Source organism: Myxine glutinosa, chromosome 7 (genome assembly GCF_964187855.1).
Source record: "Myxine glutinosa chromosome 7, kmMyxGlut1.1, whole genome shotgun sequence".
In the NCBI taxonomy this organism is placed as follows: domain Eukaryota; kingdom Metazoa; phylum Chordata; class Myxini; order Myxiniformes; family Myxinidae; genus Myxine; species Myxine glutinosa.
In genome coordinates, this window is record NC_136267.1 from 16,088,132 (window position 1) to 16,101,902 (window position 13,771).

At 47.2% G+C, this 13,771-nt stretch overlaps 1 protein-coding gene across 1 annotated transcript in view; it reads right to left on the reverse strand.

Annotated features, from left to right (window-relative positions):
- Positions 1-13,066, reverse strand: part of LOC137430503 (protein mono-ADP-ribosyltransferase PARP6-like) — a 64,397-nt gene extending 51,331 nt beyond the window's left edge. The window contains exons 1-6 of the mRNA XM_078782645.1: positions 13,025-13,066; positions 12,305-12,402; positions 12,144-12,204; positions 9,550-9,628; positions 4,242-4,308; positions 678-735 (exon numbers count right to left, since the gene is read on the reverse strand). Coding sequence (XP_078638771.1) covers positions 678-735; positions 4,242-4,308; positions 9,550-9,628; positions 12,144-12,204; positions 12,305-12,402; positions 13,025-13,066 — 405 coding nt within the window. The remainder of the gene's footprint in view (positions 1-677; positions 736-4,241; positions 4,309-9,549; positions 9,629-12,143; positions 12,205-12,304; positions 12,403-13,024) is intronic.
- Positions 13,067-13,771: the final 705 nt, after the last annotated feature.

The window sequence follows — 13,771 nt, forward strand, 5'->3', positions numbered from 1 at the left end:
CTCTGCTCACCTTCACTCCTTCATTCCTCTTTTCTCCCACCTCTGGAACAAACTCCCTCACTCTCTTCAATCCCACTCCTCCCTCCAGGTCTAAACCACCATCTCTTATCTTCCCCAATCCAAAACCTTGATCTTTTCGACCCCCGCTAATTTCACCCCAAATCCACTTTTTTGAGGTGACTTTTGACTTCTTTCCTGGAAGTCCTTGGTGTCCTTGCGTTTTATACCTATCCTGCCTCCCCCCAGGCCCTCTCCCTCCAAAAACATCTCCCGATGTCCCTGCTCTCAAATGTTGTTTGTGTGCTTCCTCCCCTTCTCTCCCCATCTTGTCGACCGCTCCCCTTTTTATATACTTTGTTTGCTTGTTTGTTTGATTTGTTTGTTTGATAAATGTTAGCTCTTTCACGAGCCTCGACTCTGTATACAAAAAAAAAGAAGAAAAAAAAACCTTCATACAACTTTGAGTTATTGACCATAAACCTGAAGTAATAAATAAGCAAACCAACTCAACCGACCAAACTTATGAGATTGCCTTTTGGAGAACACCAAAAACCAAAGGAATAAAAAAGCTGACCGAAAGAGCGGATATAAGATAAATAGTCGAGTCTTATGGTCCAGTAGGGTCCAAAGATATTGGCTTGTTTGTACCCATTTAGAATCATCAGCAGAAGTCTCACCTGAATGGGAATTTTCTTTTCCTTATTGTGATTGTGCTGATACGTAGATTTGAATAAGCTGTGGGATAAAACGGAACGGAATAATGAGAAAGTGTCAGTATCCTCTGTATATCTGACAAACTAAAAACAACAGTGTAATCTCAACCTCCCTCCCAACAGTGGGTCATTCATTCATTCATTCATTCATTCAATCTCAACACTGATCAAATAAAGATAAATAAATGTTTACATTAATACATTACTACATATATATATATAAAGATATGGATAGATAGATAATGTCCATAGTTTGATGGGTTCTCTCTGTTTGTATGTGTTCTATGCACGGCCACATCTTTTAAGTTACAAACTCCAAACTCGAGGTACAAATACAACTTTGTGGGGAGTAACATTGGCTATGTAGCCGCAGCCTCATATGAGGGTGTGTGGGGGGCAGCGGGGGGAATAAATTCTCTACGTGAATGTGTACTGTGTATCACCACCTGGTGGTGGCAGAGGGTATTACAATACCCATTTTTTTTACCTGGGCAACGCTGAGGTTAAAGCACTCTTTGCACGGGTAAATTTGTCATCCCTCCCTTTAAATTTTTCCAAAACAAAGGGGCCTGTCAAAACTCCCCCCAAAATATATATATGGGAGGGTCATGATAGAGGCTGTGGGAGGGTCATGAAGGAGGTGATGGGAGGGTCATGAGAGAGGTGATGGAAGGGTCATGAAGGAGGTGATGGGAGGGTCATGAGTGAGGTGGTGGGAGGGTCATGAGAGAGGTGGTGGGAGGGTCATGAGAGAGGTGATGGAAGGGTCATGAAGGAGGTGATGGGAGGGTCATGAAGGAGGTGATGGGAGGGTCATGAGTGAGGTGGTGGGAGGGTCATGGGTGAGGTGGTGGGAGGGTCATGAGAGAGTTGGTGGGAGGGTCATGAGAGAGGTGATGGAAGGGTCATGAAGGAGGTGATGGGAGGGTCATGAGTGAGGTGGTGGGAGGGTCATGAGCGGTGGTGGGAGGGTCATGAGAGAGGTGGTGGGAGGGTCATGAGAGAGGTGGTGGGATGGTCATGAGAGAGGTGGTGGGATGTTCATGAGAGAGGTGGTGGTATGTTCATGAGAGAGGTGGTGGGAGGGTCATGAGAGAGGTGGTGGGAGGGTCATGAGAGAGGTGATGGAAGGGTCATGAAGGAGGTGATGGAAGGGTCATGAAGGAGGTGATGGGAGGGTCATGAGTGAGGTGGTGGGAGGGTCATGAGTGAGGTGGTGGGAGGGTCATGAGAGAGGTGATGGAAGGGTCATGAAGGAGGTGATGGGAGGGTCATGAGTGAGGTGGTGGGAGGGTCATGAGAGCGGTGGTGGGAGGGTCATGAGAGAGGTGGTGGGAGGGTCATGAGAGAGGTGGTGGGAGGGTCATGAGAGAGGTGGTGGGATGTTCATGAGAGAGGTGGTGGTATGTTCATGAGAGAGGTGGTGGGAGGGTCATGAGAGAGGTGGTGGGGGGGGGGGGCATGAGAGAGGTGATGGGAGGGTCATGAGAGGTGGTGGGAGGGTCATGAGAGAGGTGATGGGAGGGTCATGAGAGAGGTGGTGGGAGGGTCATGAGAGAGTTGGTGGGAGGGTCATGAGAGAGGTGGTGGGAGGGTCATGAGAGAGGTGGTAGGAGGGTCATGAGAGGTGGTAGGAGGGTCATGAGAGGTGGTGGGAGGGTCATGAGAGGTGGTGGGAGGGTCATGAAGGAGGTGATGGAAGGGTCATGAAGGCGGTGATGGGAGGGTCATGAGAGAGGTGGTGGGAGGGTCATGAGAGAGGTGGTGGGAGGGTCATGAGAGAGGTGGTGGGAGGGTCATGAGAGAGGTGGTGGGAGGGTCATGAGAGAGGTGGTAGGAGGGTCATGAGAGAGTTGGTGGGATGTTCATGAGAGAGGTGGTGGTATGTTCATGAGAGAGGTGGTGGGAGGGTCATGAGAGAGGTGGTGGGAGGGTAATGAGAGGTGGTGGGAGGGTCATGAGAGAGGTGATGGGAGGGTAATGAGAGGTGGTGGGAGGGTCATGAGAGAGGTGATGGGATGTTCATGAGAGAGGTGGTGGGAGGGTAATGAGAGGTGGTGGAAGGGTAATGAGAGCTGGTGGGATGTTCATGAGAGAGGTGATGAAAGGGGCTATGAGAGATGTTGGGAGGGTAATGAGAGGTGGTGGGAGGACAATGAGAGGTGGTGGGAGGGTAATAAGAGAGGTGGTGGGAGGGTAATAAGAGAGGTGGTGGGAGGGTAATGAGAGGTGGTGGGTGGGTAATGAAAGGTGGTGGGAGGGTACTGAGAGGTGGTGGGAGGGTAATGAAAGGTGGTGGGAGGGTAATGAAAGGTGGTGGGAGGGTAATGAGAGGTGGTGGTAGGGTAATGAGAGGTGGTGGGAGCGTAATGAGAGAGGTGGTTGGAGGGTAATGAGAGGTGGTGGGAGGGTAATGATAGGTGGTGGGAGGGTCATGAGAGAGGTGATGGAAGGGTCATGAAGGAGGTGATGGGAGGGTCATGAGAGAGGTGGTGGGAGGGTCATGAGAGAGGTGGTGGGAGGGTCATGAGAGAGGTGGTATGAGGGTCATGAGAGGTGGTGGGAGGGTAATGAGAGGTGGTGGGAGGGTCATGAGGTGGTGGGAGGGTAATGAGAGGCGGTGGGAGGGTAATGAGGAGTGGTGGGAGGGTAATGAGAGAGGTGGTGGAGGGTAATGAGAGGTGGTGGGAGGGTAATGAGAGAGGCCATGGGAGGGTCATGGAGGAGGTGATGGGAGGATCATGGAGGTGATGGGAGGGTCATGAAGGAGGTGATGGTAGGGTCATGAAGGAGGTGATGGGAGGGTCATGAGAGAGGCTGTGGGAGGGTCATGAGAGAGGTGATGGGAGGGTCATGAAGGAGGTGATGGGAGGGTCATGAAGGAGGTGATGGGAGGGTCATGAGAGAGGCCGTGGGAGGGTCATGAGAGAGGTAATGGGAGGGTCATGAAGGAGGTGATGGGAGGTAGTAGTAGTAGTAGTAGTAGTAGTAGTAGTAGTAGTAGTAGTAGTAGTAGTAGTCGTAGTAGTGGTAGTATTAGTAGTAGTCGTAGTAGTCGTAGTAGTAGTAGTAGTAGTAGTAGTAGTAGTAGTAGTAGTAGTAGTATTAGTAGTAGTAGTATTAGTAGTAGTAGTATTAGTAGGAGTAGTATTAGTTGTAGGTGTAGTAGTTGTTGTGGCGAAGGCAACCCTTCCAAGGATGCGAGAAAAGGTTACCTGTGAGCACGCTTCAGGAATCTTGAAACGATGTGACGACGTTTCACTTTTTTGGGGGGGGAGTTCGGAGGAACATTCGATCTTTTCCATCTCGATTCGAGAAAGGTTTTCAGCACGCTAGTGAGAAAAAGAAGGGAAAGTAGGAATGAGATGTTACCCTGCACAGCCAAGTCAAAACTTAATGTTAAATTACTTTAATTCAGGCGAAGCACTTCAACTGGTTATCGAGATAACCTCTTTAATATGAAGGTAAAGACGATTTAAATTACTTTGGGGTGTATAAATTAAAAAAGCAAAACACGCTTGAACATACCTCTCCATCAGGAACAGATTTATGAAGTAGCCTTCTTTGTTGGGGACTATTAACTCAAAACTTGGTTCTGCAAAACAAAAGCAATGTCAATTCAACAATTCAAACATTAAATGGAAGAACACAACAACAGTTCAATGCAGTGCAGTGATGACCAGCACTGTTAATCTGGCCAGATCAATCAATAGGAATCCACATCAGCTGCCGAAGGAGTTTCTATGTAAAAGAGAGATCAAGCAAAGAAGGGACTTTGGAATTTGGCAAATTCATACAATTTTATGAATTCCATCCAAAACTTCAATCCATCCAATTTCATCAATAAGGAGGGAGGTACTACTACACCTCCCTGTTCCTTCGTTCTCTGCTCATCTGGCTGTCAATCCCCAATTCTTCTGTTCCTGCTTCTGAACCTGTTCTGGAATCCTTCATCCCCCTAAGCCTCCATGCCCTCACTTCAGGGAATTTCCCAGATAGTTTTCATGGTTTCGTTTAAAAATGTTTAAACTTTCCCCTGCAGTGTTATTCTGTTTCTGTTATAACACGCTTTTCTTCTTCCTCTATAAACGGTTGTCTTCGATTTACTCATGAAATCACTCCATTTCAAATAAAAATTAAATCTCTTACAGTTCATACTTTCTACATTCCCTAAACTCACCTGCATTCCACCCCTCCTCCAACGTTTTCAAATGGATCTCTGACTTGAAAATCACAAGAAACTCATTTTGCAATAAATGTTAGTTTTCCATAAATCGTCCAATACTTTCCAAACCTAAACTCCCCCCTCAGGTTTCCCATCCTAAACTCTACCCTCACCCCTTCCCTCCTAAACTCCCCTCACCCTTCCTCTCCTGAACTCCCCCCTTACCCCTTCACCCTTAAAATCTCCCCCCTCGCCCCTCCCCACCGAAACTCCCCCCTCAGGTCTCCCCCCCTAAACTCTCCCCTCACCCCTCCCTTCCTAAACTCCCCCCTAACCACCTCCCCTCCTAAATTCCCCCCTCACTCCTCCCCTCCTGAACTCCCCCTAACTCCTTCACCCTTAAAATCTCCCCCCTCACCCCTCCCCTCCCAAACTACCCCTCACACCTTCCCTCCTAAATTCCCCCCTCACCCCTCCCCTTCAAATTCGCCCCTCCCCCATCCCCTCCAAATTTCCCCATCACCCATCCCTTTCAAATCTCCCCCCTTGCCCCTTCCCTCCTAAACTCCCCCCGCACACCTCCCCTCCTAGACTCCCCCTCACCCCTCCCCTCCTAAACTCCCCCCTCACCCCACCCCTCCAGATCTACCCCATCTCCCATCCCTTTCAAATCCCCCCCTTGCCCCTTCCCTCCTAAACTCCCCCCTAACCCCTTCCCTCATAAACTCCCCCCTCGCCCCTCCCCTTCAAATCTCCCCACCCTCATTTTTTCTCCATTTTCCCCCTCTCACCCCTCCTCCTCAAAGCAGCCTCCTCCCCACTTCCTCTCCCTTCCAACTCATACCTCCAACTCCTCCAACCTTCTTCCAACCTTCTTCCTCGCTCTGCCCCCCTCCCCTGCCCCCCCCCCCCCCCATCAAACAACACCTCACTGTGCCTCTTTCAATCATCATCAAACCTTTTGTCCTCCACATCCTTCCCTTTCTCCTCGCTGTTCTGAAAATATCCGACATACCGTCAATAGCTCTCCCTACCTCCTCCTCTTTCTCATCTTACCCTACCCCTCACCTCTCCTGTCCTGTATCTGAAGCTCCCCCTTTCTCTTCCTTAACGGTATGGACCACAAACATCCGGGGCCTTCGCTCAAACCTGACTGATCTCTCCATACAGGTTGCTTCTGAAAACCAGACTTGATCTGCTTCACAGAAACTTTCCTCCTTCAATATGTCTCTCATTCCTAAATATCTCTCCCTGGTTACTCCCTCCTCCAGTATGATAGACCTGAGCCTCATCCTGAAGGTGGGGTTGCTATCTTTATTAAAAACTCTCTTCCTAACTCTCCCTGCACTGCTCTCTCTCCACCTCACCCCCAGGAGTACCTCTGGCTATGGCTTCCCCTCCGCTCCCACCTTTTGTTCATGTGTGTTGTGCCATCCCCCAAACAGTGATGACTCCATTTACATCTCACTGTCTGATAACATGGACCAACTTCTATCCACTCATCCCAACTATCTCTTCCTTATATGTGGCGACTTCAACTGTCATCATGCCAGCTGGCTGGGTGTGGGTTCCTCTCACACCAACCAAGGCACCTCAACAAAGGACTTCTGCGACTCACTGGGACTGACACAATCTGTCAATTTCCCGACCTGGATCTCAGTCAATGGAGTATCTTCTCTTCTAGACTTGGATCTGCCAAACTTCCCTGCAAATGTCTGCTGCACTTCTTCTGCTCAATCGGTTCTTCTGATCATGTCCGTGTTAAAGTGGATATCTCTCTGGCCATTCTGAGAGAGCCTCCTCAGCATCGACGAGTCTGGCATTTCACTCAGGCTGACTGGCACGGTCTTCAAGCAGCCAACAATCATCTGGACTGGTCTCCCATCTCTGCTGTCTCTGACATCAACTCTTCCTGGGAATTCTTCCAAAGTAAACTGTTCTCTCTCTTGCACAGATTTATCCCAACTCGTCTTCAGTTGTCGTACCCTTCCTCCCATCCATGGTACACTGAAGCTTGTGGTGAGGCAGTTGCCATGAAACAACTTGCCTTCGCCTCATGGAAGGCTAATCCAACTGAAGGCAATCTCCGTTCCTTTCACAAAGCTCGGAACCAGTGTGTGTCTACCCTCGAGAGAGCCAGGAAACAATATCTCCCCCCTCCAAATCCTGGGGGCTTCTGGTCAAATCTGTTTCTGGTGCTTGTTCCCCCTTCATCCTCTCCCTTACCTCAAATGGCTGCACAGCTGACTCCACACATGAAAAAGCTGAATGCCTCAACTCTGTGTTGTTTCTGTGTGTTTGCTCTGTGTTTGCCACAAAATCTTGCGTCCCAAACCCATTTCTCTGTACCCAACTTATGCAAGGTGGAGAAGTTTCTGTCAAACTTCAACTCTGATTCTGCAACTGGACCAGATGGCATCAGCCCACGGGTCCTAAAATCCTGCTGTGCCGCTCTATCCCACCCTCTCTCTGTTCTCTTCACCCTCTCTTTTGTTAAAGGTCATCTGCAATCATCTTGGAAATCAGCAAACATTACTGCTTTACACAAAAAGGTGCAAAAACAGATCCTTGCAACGACAGACGAATCAACCTGCTCCCAATAATCAGCAAAGTCACGGAATCCATCATTGCTTCAGATATCAAATCCTTCCTCTTCTCCAATGGCTTGATCTCTGATCATCAATTTGGATTCAGACCAGGTCACTACACTCTGGACATGCTGCTTCTGCTGTCTCAACAATGGATGGAGGTCCTCAATGCCAAACAGGAAATCAGAGCTGTCTCCCTTGACATATCACGTGCCTTCGATATGGTCTGGCACCCCGCCCTGCTCACCAAACTCTCCTCTTATGGTATCCAAGGAAACCTCCGCGCATGGCTTGCGGACTTCCTCACCGGTTGCAGTCAACGTGTGGCCCTAAATGGAATTCTGTCATCTACCTTCCTCTTCAGGCTGGAGTTCCCCAAGGTAGTGTTCTGGGCCCTGTGCATTTTCTTGTCTTTATCAATGATCTCTCTGACTCTGGAAAATCCTCGCTATCTCTTTGCTGATGACTCCACTCTCTCTCACTCCATTCCTCATCCCTCAGATTGGAAGTCTGCAGCCTCCTCACTCTCTGCAGACCTGGACAAAATCACAGACTTGTCAAACAAGTGGAACATGTCTTTAAATCCTGACAAATCAAACACTCTCACGATGTCTGAACAAAAAGACGGTCTGGAAAACACTCCCATCTACTTTCTCAACAATCCCCTTGAAGAAATTCTGTCACTCAAGCTTTTGGGTCTCACTCTCCACCATGATCTTTCCTGGGAAAACCACATTTCCAAGCTGGCCTCCCTAGCCAGTCGCCGATTAGGCAACCCTCCGTCGTGCGAAGTCCTTCCTTGGCACACCTGAGCTTTCCAACACATACAAGGCTCTCATCCGCAGCTTGATTGAATACTGCTCTCTCCTTTGCGCTGGTGCTCCTGCCTCACACCTAGCTCAGCTTCACGCTGCTGAAACCAAAGCTTTCAGAATCATTGGAATCTCCCGCGATAAAACTAATTCTGAGGGCCTTTCACTCTCTCACCGCAGGCAGGTTGGTGGTCTTTCTGTCTTCTTCCAACTCCTCTCCGGCCTCGCTCCCCCAGCTCTGTCTGTGCTGTGTCCCTCAAATATTCCTTCAGGTCGCACAAGATCTGCCAGCAACCCTCTTTGGTGAAACTGCCAACATCAAGACTCTCTGCTCATCTGCACTCTTTCATTCCTCTTTTCTCCCACCTCTGGAACAAACTCCCTCACTCTCTTCAATCCCACTCCTCCCTCCAGGTCCCCCTTTAATTCACCCCAGATCCACCTTTTTGAAATACCGACTTCTTTCCTGGAAGTCCGAGCAGTGTCCATGTGTTCTATACCTCTCCCAACCACCGTCCCTACCCCCATCTCTTCCCCTTCCCCCTCCCCCCAATCCCTCACCCTCGCATAGATCTTCCGATGTCCCTGTTCTCTACTGTTGTTCTTGTGTGATTCCCTCTCTTTGACCATCTTGTCTCCTGCTCCCTTTATTGTATGTTTTATGTCCGTTTATGTTTGTGGTGATTAGTGTTAGCTCTTACACGAGCCTCGATCTTATATACAAAAAATAAAAACAGAAAATAAAAAATAAAATCTCAAAAACTTGTGGAAGGATTTGGACGAAACTTGGCAGACTGTTGGGTGTGTGAAAACGTCGATTCGATTCGATTTTGGTGAAGATCTGAATATGGATTCGGATATGAGAATTATTTCATTTTTCAAGTGATTCTTCACCATTGAGAGATCGGGCCAAAAACGAGGGGCAGATCAGGGCATGAAAGACTGGACCTATGGTGATTCCTGTGATTGATTTTGATTAAATGTGATTCTGTATTGAGATTTTCTAGTGTACTCTGGGATACAAAACGTAAAGTGTTCACCTGGCGGAGGTATGCTCTCTACTGAGTGCCGTTCTAGTCACCTGTACACATGGAATAGTGTAAGTGGTTTAACCAGTGATCTCCACCAGAGGGCCGCAAACCCCCACCCAGTTTTCTTCTGATAAATCTTTTCTTGTTCATGAGAACTTGTGTGTGGTCATCAAACATTGGCTATATATTGCAGAGTGAATTGGCAAATTAACACAGAAAAAAAAAGTTTAAACAACAAACCATCTCCGTCGATGTATTTTGAGAGGGAGAAACCAAGGCGAATGAGGAGTGGAAGGGCCTCCTCCATCATGGACACCTTCTGCAGAGACAAGTGTTGTACAATATGTAAGAGGACCAAAATCCTTCCCCTTTCACCAAACTGCACAGTGATTCCACAAGTATCCAAATTGATATTTTGATAACATGGTTACAGCAATACCTGAGCAGCTATTGATGCGGCCATTAAAAATGCAATTTCCCGATGTGGGATGTTTCGGAAATTACTGGTACAAACAACGACATGACTCGCACGATAATCCAAGAAACGGCAAAATATTCCATAGAAATGTTTTTCACAAACATATAATTATTAATTTTTTATTACAGGTACATATATCTATTGAAAAAATAATGTTGTGTTTTGGACCGTTGTGAGTATCTCACTTGTACAACTTTGTGCACACTAGTAAGATCATAAATAAATCACCTCGGCGTTTACCTACAACCTTAGGGGATTTCACCTCATAACTCTAATAACGTCCTTCTGATGGTTGGTACAACACACATTCATGAATCATGCAAAACACACCCTGCCTGCAAAACGCAATGATAACAATTCATAGCTGGGTCGTGATTCAAACCCAGAGTGGACAGTTCAGAGGTGAGTGTGCTTACCTTTCGGCTATCCTGCCAGAAACCAGGCACACTGGGACGTCTGAAATTTCGGATTGAAATGATGTACAATAAAATTTTAGGGTAACATTGTCACCATACGTCTACATAAGGTAAACGATATGAAATTGAATTGCAGTACAGCCTCAAAATAATAAACTCATTCCAGTGAAGGCATCATGATTTCCTTGAAGGAGGACCCGCACCTAAATCCACCCTCGTACGAACAAGAGTGTCCTCTCTCATTCATGGCTAAGTGAGCACGATGAGTAAAGCATCACCCACACTGAAGATCACCCCTGATAAAATCATGGCAAAACTTCCAGAATCCACAACCAATTTCCACAAGTGGCATTTCACTAAGCAGAGCACCGTGAGAATTACGAAATGAAAATCTGAGTTTTTGTTTCACTTGGAATCGACATTTCATCAGAATTTTTACCACCGATTACGAGTGGATTCTAAGAATTCCTGCTCGAATATCCTACTTTCCGAATTTTTTAGCCAAGTCAATGCCTTCATAATCGCAGCATCATTCACACATGAAACATGAAGGTCGGTGGACATGTTGATAACTTATAATGTGCCGAGTATGCTAGATATTGATGTGATCATAAATCAAACACGCAATACTAAAATAAGGCACTGCATTAATGCTCGAGGTTACGTGGAAAATTATCGATACTATTACGTTTATGGGGGTCGGTAAGAGAATACTGTAAGAAAGGTAGGATTGAATAGGAAATAGCATGGACCGATGGGCGTCGAAAGGTGGGGGTCGGGGAGGACATGTCCCTCCTACTTTTTATACAGGGATACCGGAAGGTGTTTGGTAACATGGTGCCAGAGGTGTGCCGCATGTTTCATCAAGTGGAAAGTCTTTTCAGGTTGCTTCTTGTTTGTCCTGCAAGCTCTTGTGAAGCTTAATTCGACAATTTGTCTCTGTTTCATGCTTCAGATAGGCAATGTCCCCCCCCCCCCCACACTTTCAAAGCATTCGACGCCTATGTATAGACCGTGTGATGTGTAGGAGAATTTCAATGTACTAAGTCGGTAAAATGTAGCTTAAGGTTGTGTTTAAATGTCATCATACGAGGGATGATGCCATGTTAATTTGTAGTAGGGTTTAAGGTTAATTTCCCCTGTTCATGATACCCTTTGTGGCCATCCCTAACATTTAAAACTACTGCCGGCCAAGCAAAACAGCAGCCGGCTAGTATTCACGCTCCATGGACACGATACAGCAAAGACCCGCCCAGGAGAGGCGAGACGAAAATGGTTCAATGGGCGGGGAACGGGACTGGCAGGCCACACCCCCTGAGTGACGTGGCTAGATGACGTAGGCGGGCGAAGAAGAAGCTTCACAATTGTGCATGGAGCAAGAGCACAAGCGGTGAAGGAGAGGAAACCTTAAGAGACCGGAGAGAAAGAGGGCCGTCTACGCCACTCGCCTCACTCCCGGGCGCCCTCTGCGTTTGGTTTTGCCGCCTTTTTCCGAGCTTCCCTCGCAGGTGGCTCCGGGCTCCGACAACTGCAGACCTTCCAAAGGATCCATATTAGGGCCAGCTAAGTGCCAGAGAGGGACTTTTATTTTCTTACTTTACCCTGTGTGCATGTTTGAGTCCGTAGGGAGGCACCTCACGTTAGCATTTTTACCTCAGCTTTTTTTCATTATTTTCATGCCGCGCCTTTATTTTCTTGCAAATAATTATCGTTACATTTTTCGTTGTCGTGTTCTTGGTTGGGTTTCGGAATAAACCCGTGTGTTTGTGAAGTTGAACGCTTCATATTTCTTCCATCCAACGCGCGTCATAACTGCCAAATTGGAGATTGCCTCGGGAGTTAAAGCTGGTTTGGTTCATCTGTCCAAGGCTGCGGACGCGACAATACTATATGTTAATAAAATCCTTGCGAGAACGCTACTGCACAGGCATTCAACTCACCTGCATCACCCAAATCTTCAAACGAAGGTCAATGAAAACCTTGTCGATATCCTCGCATTCCCTGAAGACAGACATGTGATGATACATTAATCACACCAACCACTTGCTGTGATTCTTACCAACATTCAACATACATACGCACAGTCAACATATTCGTGTACCTGATGGTGACAATTCCATTCCCGTATTCCTCCGTCACTTTCTTGATATCAGATCTGAGTTGGGGGTGTCTGCGGGATTCTGGACTATCTGGAATTGTCTGCAAAGTGGTAAAGAAAGTTTTTTCAGATTTGTTGACACAATTTCATGGCTTTCAGTGAGAACATTCAAAATAGTGCAAATTTTCAGAAGAGGAGAATATTTTTGTAGCGTGATTCGTCATTTTTAAATGCAAACTCTAAAGCAGATGGAAGAACAATGCTATGGTTGCCACTTTCCTTTTTCCAGTCAAAATGAAACTTCAAATTTTTCCTATTTGTTTCATTCACCATTGCACAATGACTTGTGCAGTGCTCTGAATGGCACTTCTTGATCAAGTACTGAAGCTGAATTTGATATAGTTTAGAATATTTATGATTTTAGACTATCAATACCTACAATCATTTCTTCAGCACAATTTAGGAGCAGTTGCTATCGTGAATTAAAATTTATACTCTTCAAAAAAAATTAAATGTTTGGAGGATTAATAATGTGACATATTCTAGGTGTGGTGACACTGCGAGTGGTCGTTGATGTGTGATGTTGCCTGCAGCGCTGGAGTCTGAAAAGTGAAGGCTACACATGATTGAGTAGCAAAGTGAAATAAATACGTTGGACGTTGTTGAGGAACCTAAATCAGGAACCTAATCCCTCCCGCAGAAACTCCTCCCGCAGCGACCCACAATGCCCGCATGACTACCTATGTGCAGCGTGTCCTGGATCATTCTTCTTGTCCCATTGCTTTGACCAGTGTTTTTGCCTCTCACTCTGCTCATCATTCGATCATGGCTCCCAAGTGGAAGACCAGTGCCGGAGATGCATCGACGACCAAGAGGCAGAAGAGCCTGAGCCAGAAAGTGGAGCTGCTGGACCGGCTTTCAAGAGGAGAGGGTGTGGCCTCTGTTGGTAGGCATAAGGACGTGAATAAATCCACCAATCGCTACAGAAGAAAGAATGACAAGGCGATCCGATAAAGTGTGGCAAGCATCGTACAGAGCACCAAGGTGACCGCCCAGGTCCGGGACATCCACTTAGAAAGGGTGGATGTCCACATAGATGGAGGACAACGTGCAGAACAACATGCCTTTGAGTGGACCTCTCATTCGCTCAAAGGCGAAGTTTATTTACGTGCATCTGTCTGGCGTAGGTGGCACTAGCACGAGTGATGCGCTGATCGATGCAGATACGAGCAGCCCCAGTTCATTCGGAGCGATCAGGGGATGGTTTCATCGCTTCAGAGATCAGTATGGTCTCCTCAACGTCAAAATGACAGACGAGCCTGCCTCTGGATACCACAACGTGACCAAAACGTTCCCTGCTCAACTCGTGCAGCTGATCGACGAGAAGGGATACCTGCCAGAGATAGTCTTCAATGCAGATGAGACTGGCCGCTTCTGGAAAAAAAAATGCCCCCAAGAACTTTCAGCTTG